We start from the raw sequence: 15,761 nt of genomic DNA, 5'->3' as shown, positions 1-15,761 counted from the left end.
GTGACCATCCTGGATCTTTCCAAATCGCTCATGCACCAGTTTCACAAAGACTTTATCACAAAACTGAACGGGGACAAAGCCACGCTATTTATTAACAATACAGACACGCTCGTGTACGAAATTCGCATCGACGACGTCGACACCGACCTATATTAACATCGAGAACGGTTCGATCTCAGCGAGCATCCCACACACAGCCCAGCCCACTGCGACGATAACACAAAAGAGTTGGGAAAGGTCAAAGACGAAACTCATAGGATACCCATATGTCGCAGAATAGAAACCGAGTGGGTTTTTGGACTAAATGTATAAGACAAACATAATGTGAGAAAGATGGAAATTTATGAAATGAATTAATAAAGAAAAATATATGATGTAAAAAGAGAATGATTCTCTCACGCTCTCAACATACGATTGACTCAAAATCACTCTACACAACATTCACACATTGAAAATAAACCAAAATAATAAATCAATATGAAGTACAGATCCAAGAAACCTCATGGACTGCAGATACGCTTCAAACATTATTTTACACTATAAAAGAGATTCACGTAATCTCGAATATGAACTCTATTAAGATTCAAAATAATCTTATGAATACAACTAAGATTCAAAAATATCTTATGAATATAAAAATGCAATGGAACAGCAATTGATCCAAACGTATGCTTCTAGACACCTTGTACAGTCGCACGATTCCTTGAGTTGGCCTACACTCTTATCGGCCACTCGCACCCTTTATGGATCCACCACATGTACAGTCATACGTATACACACGTACAGACAGCATACAGCACCCTTTTTAATTTGCTACGTCTACGTCCGTTGCACAGACATACGTATATACATACATACGTATCGACAGCACGCATCCTTAAATACTCTTGAAACTCCAGTCAGCTCTAAGCAACTTTAGACAGCTTCAAACAGCTTCAGACAGCTCTAGTCATATTCACAGTCGCATTGACAATCACACTTCACAGCGACAGACACAATCACAGCGACAAACACAATCACAGCGACAGACACAATCAGCTACAATAAAACCAAATTGGTCATAATAATAGTATCTGTATAATCTCTAGATATATGATGATGCTTGAACTTCTAATAGTGACTTTTAATTCAAAGTTCAAATCTGCGTTGTAATAAATACATTATTACGCGATAAGACATTACAAACCGAATAAGCTTCGCATATCAAATGAAAATGCAAATTTAACACTTACCACTATGGCTGGAGAACAATGGAGAGCGTACACTCCTTGACGTGATCCAAAAGGACCAGTGTCGGTTTTAGAAATTGATCTTGCTTAAATCCATAGGAGAGTGAGCACAAGTCAGGGTAGAATACCCGTGCATATCATGTTAGTAATGCTACTTCGTCACAAGTAATCTCTGGCGAGGTACATGTTAATACAGTCGCTTACCTGGAAAAACACGTATTCACCCTAGACAACGTTGTACGCATGTACAACGAGAAATAGTCGAATAGTTCTAAGGTAAAAACAAGTTATTTTTTTGCCTAATTCTGTGACACCATCACTAAATTGATTTGACTTTGATCCAGAATGTACTGAACAATGATACCGTCATGAAGAAAGCCAAAGGTGTAAAAAAAAAAAAACCATGGGTCATATCACAGCCATCGATCACAACAGGTTATCATTACAAGGACATCTTCGGTGCTATTCCATGAGAACATTTCATTCACATAAACATAAAATATCCACGGTACTCATTTCTAAAAAGCACTGTGCACCTTTGATTATAAAAGATACTCAACATATATTACATTGTCACACTCGCACACGGACATACATAACACAGTAACAATACAATGTAGTGAGCCAGAATCACCATCCATCACAAAGGTGAGACACAACCCCTACCCGCACAGTAGTAAAGAACCAGGGGATCAACTCACCTAGCTCACGCATGGAGCTAGGTGTGCCAAAACTCCCATATGTTATACTACTCTTGTCTTGATTGTAAAGAATAATATTATTTTAACTGTTCACCAGGTTGAAAAAAGTTTCACAGAAGTTCAGGGGATGTTGAATAAACAAATGTGTGCTGGACAAATTGATGGCTGGAAGAGCTGACTCTTGTATACCAGCCCAATTTTGTTTGCATGGATAGTAATAATAATAATAATAATAATAATAATAATAATAATAATAATAATAACAATAATCATCATAATAATCATTATAAACACTGTAACTTTGTTCAAGGAACATAAATACCCAAATACAGTACATAAGAGGTTATTTATATAAAGGTATTCGGTTGTAAAACGTTTTCGTTTTTACAGCATGATAACCACAAATTTCAACACTTGTTACTTGCGTTACACTTCCTAATATAATTAGCGACTTCATAACACTGACATGTCACTGAACTAATTACGTTTCGACGTGTTGCTCAGTATTCTTATATTTGTACCATGGAGCCAATGCAATTAAAATAGAGATTTGCTTATTAATAATAGGTATGACAGAGATAGATAAAGGTTCGTGTTATGGTGACCATCTTAATTTCCTGTCAATTTTTATTCACTAGACTATCATATAGAACCGCGCATTTCATCTTAGGGGGAGTTTTCTCCGAATGAAGTATTGCTATTTCACCAGCATGAACATCCGTAAAAACTCGGACACATCAGACAATCCAAAATGTGATCATCCTATGCTTACAATACAACCTTAGTACCATAAAAGTAATCGAGCTTCTGTATTTCTAAATGTTCTTCGTCTACTGATACTATTAGAACAGGAATTAGAAAAGGAACACAAGAACAACTATTAAGACATATGCTACCATTCATGAGCTACTGAATTTGTTTAATGAACCAGCTTCACTGGATGTAGTGCCAGCTGATGCTACTTTCTTTTTGCGCCGTAACAACGATATTACTGCTATTCATTTACATCTTATGTTGGCACTAACATCTCTTATTCGAGCAAACCCCAATTTATCGATTTTGAATATCCACTTTTCATGGGACCTCGAACAATGTAAGCAATAGTGCCTATATTCAGGGATGCATACGAGTCCTGTGGTGTGTGTATGCAATGTATGTATGTATGTATGTATGTATGTATGTATGTATGTATGTATGTATGTATGTATGTATGTATGTAAGAATGTATGTATGTATGTATGTCTGTATGTCTGTATGTATGTATGTATGTATGTATGCATGTATGTATGTATGTTTATGGGTATGTATGTATGTAATGTAATGAGAAAACCCATGGACAGTAAGTTTCCTTTCCTATAAGCTAATTCTCGCTTAGTTTAAATTTATGTTTGACTTTAAATGATAGCTGGCTTTGTGGTGTCATCTAGTGTCCAAGTTTAGGGTCAGGTGATTCCACCTGGATGCATATATGTGCCAAATGTGGCTGCTGAGGGTTGATGTGTTAAGAAGCGGTTTGTGTGATGTCCCCTTGCAAGTGAAATAGTATAACCACCCTCCCTAGAAAACACATTTAGTCGTAGTTAGCAGGATACGAAAAGGCTAGGCCGGGGAATTTAAAAGTGTAGGGACAGTGTATTTCGTCGACTATGACACAGGTGCTACAAGGCTCGTCCAAGAAACGCGGAAATCTATCGACGATACACATTTTTACAAGAGGTCTCTCTTCTCTCGTATTTCGCACTGTTGGTGTCCCTCTGTCGATCTTGAGCGAGTAACGACCCGCGACCACCACTCACTTGATGACCGTGTCGGCAACTAGCGACTAGATATGCGACCCATTCGACAACTCTGCATTCAAGTTTGTGACCCAGTCTGCGACTGTGCGACCAAGTCAGCGACACAGACAACGACTCTGCTACACAGTCAGCGACTCAGTCGAAAACTTTGCGATCCAATCTTCGACTATGCGACTTCCTCAGCGATCCAGTTGACGACCCTCCGACCAAGTCAGCGACACAGTCGACGAATCTGCGACCCAGTCAGTGAACCTGCGACCAAGTCGGTGACCCAGTGGGAAGCTCACTGACCCAGTCAACGACCCGCCGACCCAGACGACCATCCAGTCGACGACAAACTCAGTGGAAGACACAGACGGTGACCAACGGACACCCAGTCGACGACCCACTCTGGAGCGCCAGTCCTTAGACAGATTCAGCGGTTATCAATCCAAATACAAGACCTATCCTAAAGATAGCGAGACTCAGAGTAGTATAGCCGAGGGAGTTTCCGCTACAGTATGTATGTATGTATGTATGTATGTATGTATGTATGTATGTATGTACGTATGTATGTATATATGTATGTATGTATGTATGTATGTATGTATGTATGTATTCAAGGGTTTCAGAATTTCGCTTTAAATAAACATGTTTATAGGTAATTAGTATAAAGTTCCATTTTTACAACCAATAATTGTTCTGATTCTTTTGCTTTCACTGTTGCTACAAGAGCACGAACAAGAACAGTAATGGAGAAAGAAATATTTCAACTTCTCTTGGATTACTGAATATATTTCAGGAGCCTGCATACATTTATAACGAGGAAAACCCATGGAGTTTAATTTAATTTTCGTCAATGTAATTTTCGTTTCATTAAAGTTTATGTTCTGATTTTAATTGCTTAGCTGGTCTTGTAGTGCCATCTAATGTCATAGATTTGGGTCACGTGATTTCGCCTGGTTATATATACGGACACACTGTGGCTGGTATGGTGGTGTGTTAGGAAGTGTTATAGTGTACAGACGTCCCTGAAAGTGTAGCAGTATAACTACCCCTCATGAGTAAGCACGTTTGGTCGTACTTCGTTGGACAGGAGACAGCCAGTCCAGGGAATCTCAAAGAGTAGGAATAAGGTCTTTGGTCGACCAAAAGACCGGTGCTACAAGGCTCGTCCGTGAAACGCAGGGAAATTGTGGTAATATTCGTTTTGACTGAGGATAACTCTTCTGTCATCATTTCGCTCTGTCGTTTTTCCCTGACGATCTCGATCGGATTACGAGGCAACTCAGTGTACCAGTCGGCAATTCTGCGACCAAGTCGTGAACATAAGAAGACCAGTCTGAGACCCTACGACTAAGTCGGCAACCAGAGGAAGACCAGTCTGCGACCATGCGACAAGTATGCGACAGTGTCGGGGATAAGTAGCCAGGGATAAGACGGTATCCCGCTGAGGTAAAAATCTGTCCCACATTTTTTGCGTCAGTCCTCAGACACATTCAGCGGGTTATGACTACAAATACAAGACCTATCCTAAAAAGCCAGAGAAAGCGAGACTCGGGGTAGTGTAGCCGAGGGAGTAGTCCGCTATAATTGCATTTAGTACACTGACAGTACTGCTACTCAGCTGCAATTTATGTTGGGACTAATGTCTCTTGTACGATCAAAAACACAAACTTAGCCAGTTTCCACATTTGTCACAAAACATTTCGTCATATTCTTCATGTGAAATATGGACTATATCATATTTTTACGAATTACCGTCTTAAGCACATATTTCTTGATAAGACCAAGAATATTGATTCTAAGACGTAGCACGTATATGCAGGGATGCGTACGGGACATGGGGTGTAAAGAGGTAAATGTATGCCTCTATGTATGTATGTATTAAGAGATGTGAACCATTTTTCTCTTCAACCGCACTAATAACAAGAGTTCTATTGTTTATATTAAAGGTTACAGGAATGTCTCCGTGAAAAAACGAGCTTATCAGTCGTCAACATATTCAACGTGGACAGCTGGTAGGGCTGTAGATGGGAATACAAATGGAAGCAATCCAGATCAGTCAAATACCTGTAGTGCAACAAATCGTGGTCGGGGAAACCATACCTGGGAGGTTGATATTGGCTTCATTGTTATTGTAAAGACAATCACTGTTTATGAAAGAAGTGATAACAGTAAGTTTTTGTAGCTAATAAAATGCAGGTGCTTCTTCTCTCGTTCGATGACTATTTTAATAAAGCTTTAACACAAATAAAATGGAGCCCATAAATGATGTCCTACACGAAATACTCCCCGACATTTCGCAATGTTTGTATAACCTAATTTGTCTCATTTAGTCGGTAATTATATATATATATATATATATATATATATATATATATATATATATATATATATATATATATATATATATATATATATATATATATATCTTTGTAAATATGTTTGCATAAATATATATTAATATATAAATGTATTTAGATAATTATTAGATAATTATATGTCAAGGTAAAGAACCTGTAAGACAGGATGCCATCGTTTCATATGTCATATATATATATATATATATATATATATATATATATATATATATATATATATATATATATATATATATATATATATATATATATATTGGGTATTGAGAAAATGTCGTGAAACGAAACATGTGTATAGAAATTAACTTTGGCTATGCTTATATAATGTTAAATTAACTAGTTATATTGAAAAAATACATGCGAGTAAATTATTCAATCAATGTTGCAACACTGACAGTAATCTTTTGGTTTCAACTTTAGATGATCAAATTTCCGGTTTTCAAGTATTTATCGGCAATGTTACGAGGCCATGGACTGTAAATGAACCATTAGTAGAGGTACAGCCAGGCAGCACTCAACACTTATTTAGAGCGTATGATTCCTTAGCCCAGTTTGTTTCAGTGATACGATGAAACAAAGACATTCTGACTATATGTGAAGTTGTGGTCGATGGTGGTAAGTACATTTTCATAGAGTTGCACAGGAGTACCCATTATGTTCTGTCTTACTCGGTAACAGAATGGTCAATACGTATTTTGCTCCTCGCTGTTCGAATAATTCATCTCAGTGTAACAACGTAATTTGTCAAAATATAAGGCGGAAAACTGATTTAATTTGCTGCTTTATTTGTCTCAACATGAATTATTCCTCCCAATTTTAGGTATTCACTTGCCCATATTACAGGCAAAAAATTCGGTTGCTATGTCTTGACCCAGTAATGAGACATGCTCAATACAAAAATTAAATTGAAATAAACATGACTATTTACTGGCTAGAAACAAGGTATTTTTATCAGCTGAAAAAACAATTATCACTTTGTACTTTCTTCTTAGCTCCTGCATCACATTATACAAAAGCAGGGTATGTAGAGACTACATTTGATTAAAACGTTGCCGTTCGTTTAAAATACCCGACAGCGTAACGGTCACACACAGTGAAGAGAAAATTCGATGTATAATTTGTGCTAAACATTATTGTCCATAATGTAATTACTCAGGCATGGTAATTTTCCCGGACTTGACGAGAAAATGTATCTCCATATTAATTTAGGTTATATTAATTCGTGAACTGTAGGACATGCTCATTCAAGCTAGATTTGTGTTGTAGAGCAGCAACACGTAATGCAGTTAAAATCTGAGATGCAATTACAATACACTATAGACTGACAGAATAGATGTTGACCTATTCGAGTCAGTTTAAGAATTTCCTTGCTAATTCTGTATCACAGGAATGTTATATGCATATTTTACTGTCACCACATAAAAGCTTATTCATATATTTATTCAGGTGACTTTTATGGTAATATTTTTTAATCAATTATTAACATTTCGACAAACCATACAAAAATCACAATCGTTATAAAACGTCCATCATCTATCTGGATATTTTGTCAAATGCTCCAGTCACTATTTGCCTCATTTTGTATGTTTTTGTTTTTTGTTGATGACGGAGAAACTTTTTTGTGACTGATCCGCTTTTATTCTATCTGAGGTCATTGCATAAATTCATTGAGACATCAAACGAAGTACTATTTAATATCTGTTCCAAAGGACCTGTCAAAAGTAATGATGCAAACTAATTATTGTTGACTTGTTTAAGAAATGACGTTGATAATAATACATTATTTTCGAAAGTAAATCGATGAAACGTATCAACGATTATCTGTTAGGAAATGTTAAAATTTGATTTCTCTTTGGAGCTTGACGTCCATGTGCTACACATACTTGATAAATATTAACTATCGTTCCACAATTCCAAACGTTCGTTACACATTTTCTCGTCGGAACGCTGATATTTTATTTAGAACAAGCATACTATCTAATAAGTTCTTTTTTCTGTTGATAATACTTTATGAAGGAAATATTAGACAATGCTATTATCATGTCTTCTGAACGAGTAAATTCCATTTCAAAGTGTCGTAAAGTTTCTGATACATGCAGTGAATATTTTTTCACTTGTTTTCTAATATTTCTTCAGGTTATGATGATATGACATTGACATACGGTGTCGATGGAGGACTTATATTTGAAGGTGACAATAACTAGGCCTAAATTCTCTAAAATGAGAATCGAAATGTAGTGCTCAATCGAAATATTCTGTTTAAGAAACAGTAAGGTACATATTAGATATCTCTACTAAAAGGGTTAGAACGAAAACGGGTCACGGTATCCCTAATAACACGCTACAAGTGAAATTATGTGCGTATGTCTGATAGTGTGTGAGACAGACACAGAAAGAGAGAGATTGTTCGGGTACATTGGGCACAACCTAAACACAAAATACAACAACAACATCAACCAATGCAAATATTTCTGTCGTGCTACGAAGGTGATAGTATATGCATAAGTAATATTCAACGCTTTAAAAAGCGAATAGTCCTATGCGTGAGTAAAAGATCAACAACAAAAAGTAACATTTGCAACCAACCTTTAAAATAGAGAAAAGAATGGAAAAGACCACTTTTTTTCTTCAAACTATAATAGTTGCTGTTCTCATTATATTGTGTGGTAGTGTTTCTTGCTGAAAGAGACCTGGAAAGCTAAATGTGTGCGCGTGTGTTTGTGTGTGTGTGTAATTGGCTTTACCAATTGTTCAGTCATATCGCTACGATGTCTGCAGTGTAGCCGTTTATAGTGATGGGCATCATGCCGTAGACATGTAGAATGATATCCCACCCAGTCACATTATCCTGACACCAGGCCGACCAGTCCTAACACAAACCTATTAATGCTGAGCGCCAAGCAAAGCAGCTGTTAGTACCATTTTGGTAAGTCTTTGGCATGACTCGGCCGGGGATCGAACCCATGACCTCCCGTATCTGAGGCGGAAGCTCTAACCACTAGGCCACGATGATTGTTGATTTACTACAGATTTTGGTTCAAATACTCAAATACAGTTGTTTTGAATGCCAGTAAATATTTTGCATACTGAATTTTCGTATATTCCGCAATGGAATAGTTTTGAGGTTCATTCTTTTGTCAGGGACCCCGAGTGGCCAAGTGGTCTAAAGCGCTCTCCGTTACAGATCACTGCCATCCCACCTCTGTCTGCATGGGTTCGAGTCTCGTATTCAGCCAATGTGGGTATGTGAGAAAGCTTGCCAGTAGCTTCTCGTGGGTCGGTGGTTCTTTCCCGGTTTTTCCCGGGTTCTTCCTCCACCATTAATACTGGCCACCATGTATAGCCTATCGTGTGCTGAAAAATGGCGTTAAACCATACAACAACAACAACAACATTCTTTTGTCATTACATTTATTGTTAAGTTAGAGCTCGGTTCATGGTACTGCGCGAGAGATAGCAAAATGACGAAGGCACTGACAACTTAAAATGAGACTAGATATTGCACTTTGAACTTGGAAACTATGATCTGAAAATCAAACAATTTTCGACTCAGTTTATATTTTGTATTTACATTTTACATGGTATGGATATACATGCATATGATTCTTTAAACCTAACTCGATGTAATCTCCAGTTCTTTTGTCTCCGATGCAAAGACTCTAGAACTATGCAAGTTATATCTGAGCGTTTTGCCACTGTTTTCCGGAGAGGTACACCGTAAATCATTTGAATGTTGTCTTTGCATCGGACAGGCATTTTCGTCAACATTTCGTGAAGGAATGACAAAAAGTAGTCAATATATGTATATCTCCAAATATCTTAATAGAAACTCGTTTTCTTAGAGTGCCGGAAAGGTACTTTTGGAGATGTATGCAATGAAACCTGTGGCAACTGTGTCTACGGCAACATTAGTTGTAACAGTACAAACGGACAATGTATGGATGGATGCCAAGCAGGATGGAGGGGCGTAATGTGTAAAGAGGGTATGTATTTCTGATTATAACTTTCTTTTTTTTGCTTCTAATTAAAGCTTCAATGCCGCCTTTACGTGCAAAATGTCGTATATGCCAAATCATCTGAATAATACTGAATCTTAAAAGATATTGGTCATAAAGATCATTGGGTTCCATTGAAACAAATAATATCGCCTTTCAATACGTTATGAGCTATGTAATTTCTTCCCCTAACAGAGAAACCGTATCATTTTTCACGTGTATGAATTAATCCGATGCTGACTGGCAACATCAGTGGGTCAACAGATTTCAGTCGAATTCTGGAATAAAAGTTGTAAAGGCGTCACCGTTATAAACTTAAAAGTCAGCACCGTGCTCTGCAGGAAAGTCTTCAGCTCAGGTTTGCCCTTCGAATTAATTCAGCACCCCAGCCGATCACAATGTTCAAAATTTACCCGAGCATTATTTTTATCTAATGCACGCGTTTTCTCCTCAGATACGCTTCCAAAAGCGGGCCTGCCTTGTTTCATTCCCTAAAGAAATAGTTTGTGCGCCACATCCATATGTGGTTATTATTAGATTAGTCACTAACGGGATTTGTGGAATGTATCACATCACTACCTGTGTTGCACTTCCGAGAAAGGACGGAATTACTAGTGACTTCGTTGTCTGAATAAAGGGCGACACCTTGTTATTCAATACTTAATAGTTGATCGCAGCTTAAATCAAACATCTTGATTATTTCACAGATTACGTCAGATAGCTTTCTTAGCTAAAGGTTTCCTTCTTTCCAAACGTAAGTTAGATTGGAACAATGGTGAAATTCATGATAAACGGCGGCATTGGGTGTTAAGATGTGATTCTAGCATATATTGCCTAATTTAGAAAAACCTACCAGCATCCTGCTTTCAAGATAATATTTGTAAAAAGCAAAACTATGAAGCAGTTGATGAACTGAGCTAAGAAACTTAAAGACTGATTAATAGTTTTCAATGCAAAATGTCAAGGTCGGTTACCTGTTACGAAAATGCCATGGTAACAAAATTCCCCTTTCGAAAGGAAATGTGCACATACCTGTAACATAATCATTGGAATATATTATCTGTGGAAAACTACGTTCAACAAAGTATCTGGATTTTCAAAATTTGAATATTTTTCCGCAAGAAAATACGAGATTTGGATCAAAATGTGGAACGTCTATATAGCTTTTATTAAAAGGAAATTGCAAATTGTTATTATCCTATATTGCTGTTATCCATTTTGTTTCATTTAAGGATGCGACAAAGGAACATACGGATATGGGTGTAATGAAACCTGTGGCATGTGTTTTGGAGGCAACAATAGCTGTTCTGTGATTAACGGACGTTGTGAAATCGGTTGTGAAGCTGGATATAAGGGAGAAACTTGTAAACAGGGTATGTTACAATTCATAGGAAAATTCCGCTGTATTTTGTGGATATGTCTTATGTCACGTGTTTAGACTCGAATAAACAGTAACACAAGAAAGAGTAAAAGTAACAAACTTTGAAAAAATAGAAAAATTTATTTCCCTCGAAAAATTCTGTAAAAATGAAAAAGATATGAACTTACGGTTTTATAGAATCAAATCCAAAATAATCCCAAAATAATCCAAGAATAAAATGTTTGAAGTCCTAAAAAGAAATTTCTACTGATTTCAAGTTCGAGTCCCGACGAAGAATCCAAGATGGGAGACGATGACGTATGCTGCAATCTGTTCTGTGGAAGTCTACAGTTCCTTGTGGAAATAAGAATTATCACTCCGGTTTCTGTTAGCTGGATACATTTTTATAAAAATAACATTCCCTGTTCAACAATTTTACATGAGCACACTTATTATCCAGAATAATAACATAGTTAATCCTTAGACAACTTCTAGTGTAAGAACCAGCCCAGCTGCAACTGAGATTAGTTCTCCAAAACAGAGGTTATATGGTCTTGTAAAACATAAACACGGGGTCACATGATCGTCTTCTGGAAGTTCATAGAAGCTAAACTAATAATTTTACTCTAAGAAAAATATTTTTTTTTATTTACATCTTAAACTCGAAGTCCAATCATGACCTGGAGAACAACCAATCATTTTAAAATAAAATAGAATTTGTTTACGTGGATGCTACAAAATGTTTTAACAAGTTCAGGATTTAGATCAACACCTGGTGTATGTAAACCAACAGTTAAGGTCAAACTATTTTCTGAAAAAAAATCACCTCAAGTGAATAAATTTACATTACAATATCATGTAATGAAAAATAAAAAACAAAAATGTAAAACTGACAACAATTAAATTGAAATATATATATATATATATATATATATATATATATATATATATATATATATTAAATCAGATATAATTAAATCAAATATTTATAGTAGAGGTGTGATCTCTCCCACCGCTTATGGTTTTCGGTTATCTAGAAGATGACATTTTCCAGCAAGAAAATACAGAATAGAGAAGAAACAGTGCTTATAGAGCCTTCCTTTACAAGAAAAGTTTGAATATTATTTAGCCTAAAATGCTGTTACGTAATTCGTTCCCTTTAGGCTGCAACACAGGAACATACAGCTACGAATGTAACGAAACTTGTGGCATGTGTTTTAGGGGCAATGACAGCTGTTCAACGATTGATGGACGGTGCAATGTCGGTTGCGAAGCTGGATGGCAGGGAGGAACTTGTAAAGAGGGTATACCTCGTTCAATGTGAAAATGCAAATATAATCTCAACAATCCTTAAGTTGTCTCTATCACAGGAAATGTTCACTTACAACTAGTATAATATTAGAATATATTTTCCTTTTAAACTCTGCTTCAATGTCATGAAAGATGTATAGTGTTTTAGCGGCAGCAAGGGTTTTGGCGCAATGAATTATCTATTTATATATAGTTTTAACAATGTCAAGGTGTTTACAGCATTCGAACATTTTTTCCGCATCAAAGATACTTTACAGGATTTGGAAAAGAGCAATGTTTACAAAGTCTTCCTTTCAAAAGATATTCAAGAATAGTATTTATACTAAAACGCTTTTACGTGGTTTGTTTCCTTAAGGCTGCAAAAGCGGGACATATGGATACGGATGTAATGAAACCTGTGGCATGTGTTTTAGCGGCAACAATAGCTGTTCACCGTTTAATGGAACGTGCGAGGTCGGCTGTGAAGCCGGATGGTGGGGAGTTATGTGCAAACAAGGTATGTCATATTTCATTTGATAATGCGGATTTAGTCTCGATCAAACTGGAAGTCTTTTTTTTTAAACGAATACTAGTATAATACCTTTAATACACTATCTATTTAAATGATGCACAAATAAAAAGACTGAAGTTTCGTAATTTGATTGTTTAGTGCAAGAAAATGCTTTACAATTGTTAATGACACAACGTCCATCAAGTATTTCATTGAAAGAAAAATATAAAATATTTATATTTATTCTAAAATGTTGTCTCGTATTTTGCTTTGGAACATATAGCTACACATTTAATGAAATTTATGGCATGTATTTTAGCGGCAGCGGGATCTGTTCAATAATATAGGGATGGTGCAAGGTACTTTGTAAAGCCAGATGGCGGGGAGGACTTGTAAACCATGATATTAAATTCAGTTTGAATGACAAATTGTACATTATCATTGTTAAAGTAAATCTGCACGTATCTGTAGTATAATCCAGATATGCATTATATCTGAACTACTGCTTTCAACAAAGAATCTGGTTTTCAACTTGCTTAAAAAGAGTTTCCGCAAGGAAATACTCTACAGGGGTAAGATGGTATGAAACACATATGCGTGGCTTGCAACGAAATTTGCAATTATGCTAATAATAAAATAATATTTGCTATTTTGTTTCTTATTAGGCTGCGATAAAGGAGCATACGGCAAAGGATGCAGCGAAAGTTGTGGCAGGTGCTTTAAAGGCAACAACAGCTGTTCAAGTACTGACGGATATTGCGAGGTCGGTTGTGAAGCTGGATGGCAGGGTCAAACTTGCAAACAGGGTATGTAGCAGTCAATTTTGAAAATGCATATATAATCAGCAAGAAACTTTGAGTCATCTATATTTTAACACTGTCGTCCCTTAGCATTTTTCTCGATATTGAACGCCGATGTGGAATCGTTGTGAGAATAGTTTGATTTACCCTAGTAAGAATAAACTGTACATGTTTGGTTTAAATTAGGTTTTGAAATAAAGGAGGAAAGGATCTTCAGTATATGTCAGTAAATGATACCTTATATGCTGATTACGTGTTACTTCGTGTTTTGGCTTTGATTAATTATCATTATCATTGGGTTCTTCTTTGATTCTATGGCAGCCAATTATATTCGTTTTGTTTGAATGGTTAATAGTAACGATAATTTGAGGTATATCTTTTATATTTTCTTTTCGCAGAAATCAGTTAATAAAAGAGTAATATAAGCAAATTTTATATGCTGGAACGAGTAAGAAGTTGCAATTTTTATACGAAATACGCCTATGGACGAATATAACATATTTTGCTTGCATTTGCTCGTAAAAATTGCAAGAACAATGACGCTGAGAATACCAAATGAGAAAAACCAAGCCACAAAGCAGTGAAATCACGACCTAAAATGAAAGACGTCAGTAGCGTTTCTCGTTTATGTTTGATAGTAATATTTGCGAATATTTACACCTTGTTAATGAGAGCAGTAATTTCATTTTCTAATTTTCTTTGACGAACAATTGTTCTAAACATAATGTAGTTTCGTTATAATTTCCATTAGTACGTATTATCCTAATATTATATACAACCAAGGTTCTGGAGAAAGTTGCTGTAGGTTTTCAAAATTTGACATTATTCGCTTGTTGAACTACAGACAGCTAGTGCATAGACGGTTGCGAATCTGGATGGCGCTAACAAAAGTGTAACTTATGATATCACAATCCAAAGGCAAATAATATGTTGTATATCAAGCTGGACTTTGTTATTCTTTTGATATTATATTCTGAGAGATGTATCTGTCTTTGCACACATAGGCTAGACTTCATCGTTATCTCTTGTTAAAATAGTAAGTTTACTTTCTGTAACACGTTAGGCTAAATTTCTAAGTAAGTTAAGTCACTTACTTTATGACATAGATTATTGTAAACTGAGTTTATGTAAACAAGATGTCCGTAATTTAAAACGTGTTTCTTTTGAGGGTTACAATTACTTGAAAGTTCAACGTCTCTTTAAAGATTATTCACCACAAAAGCATTACGTTTGCTTTACTTCTCTAGACTAAATTATGTTCTAGACGAATTTATTTGCTTCTCATTCGTGAACGAAAGTTTCGACGTGAATATGTGTGGTTTAAAACGACAGCAATAATGTGAGCTTTTTCATTTGTAATTGATCTCAAAATTTGGCCGACTATACGTATAATGCAGGCGACGTGCGAGTCCAGCTTTTTCATGATAAAGGGAAGGGAAAGAAGAATACCGAGAAAATGTAAAATAGTACCATTTTATATCAGATCTATGCACGAATGTATGCTCACTCAGTTATAAAGTCACTTCTTATGACTCAAATGGTAACTTGAGGGATTAAGTACTTCAAATATGCAGTGTGTGTGTGTGATTCGGATTTTTAACGAAGCTATAACAATTATTCAGTCATATCGCTATGATGTCTGCTGTGTGGCAGTTTATAATGATGCCAAGCACTGGGGCATCATGTCGCAGACATGTAGCATGATGTCCCACCCAGTTA

The 15,761-nt window shown here is 36.1% G+C and overlaps 1 protein-coding gene across 5 annotated transcripts in view; it reads left to right on the top strand.

The window, feature by feature from the left end:
• The window catches only part of LOC149796566 (receptor-type tyrosine-protein phosphatase alpha-like), a 107,458-nt gene that overhangs the window by 53,995 nt on the left and 37,702 nt on the right, over nt 1-15,761 (top strand). For 4 of the 5 annotated variants that reach the window (XM_089961263.1, XM_089961261.1, XM_089961262.1 and 1 more), the window contains 7 exons: nt 5,661-5,882; nt 6,507-6,701; nt 9,929-10,069; nt 11,314-11,454; nt 12,605-12,745; nt 13,108-13,248; nt 13,908-14,048. In XM_089961263.1, coding sequence (XP_089817389.1) covers nt 10,024-10,069; nt 11,314-11,454; nt 12,605-12,745; nt 13,108-13,248; nt 13,908-14,048 — 610 coding nt within the window. In that variant the 5' untranslated portion in view covers nt 5,661-5,882; nt 6,507-6,701; nt 9,929-10,023. The remainder of the gene's footprint in view (nt 1-5,660; nt 5,883-6,506; nt 6,702-9,928; nt 10,070-11,313; nt 11,455-12,604; nt 12,746-13,107; nt 13,249-13,907; nt 14,049-15,761) is intronic. The other variant, XM_089961264.1, reaches the window with a different exon arrangement.

Source organism: Sinohyriopsis cumingii, chromosome 6, assembly GCF_028554795.1.
Source record: "Sinohyriopsis cumingii isolate HCF-2022 chromosome 6, ASM2855479v2, whole genome shotgun sequence".
Classification (NCBI taxonomy): domain Eukaryota; kingdom Metazoa; phylum Mollusca; class Bivalvia; order Unionida; family Unionidae; genus Sinohyriopsis; species Sinohyriopsis cumingii.
Note: the sequence above shows the minus strand (reverse complement) of the source record. Positions and strands in the feature narration are given on the sequence as shown.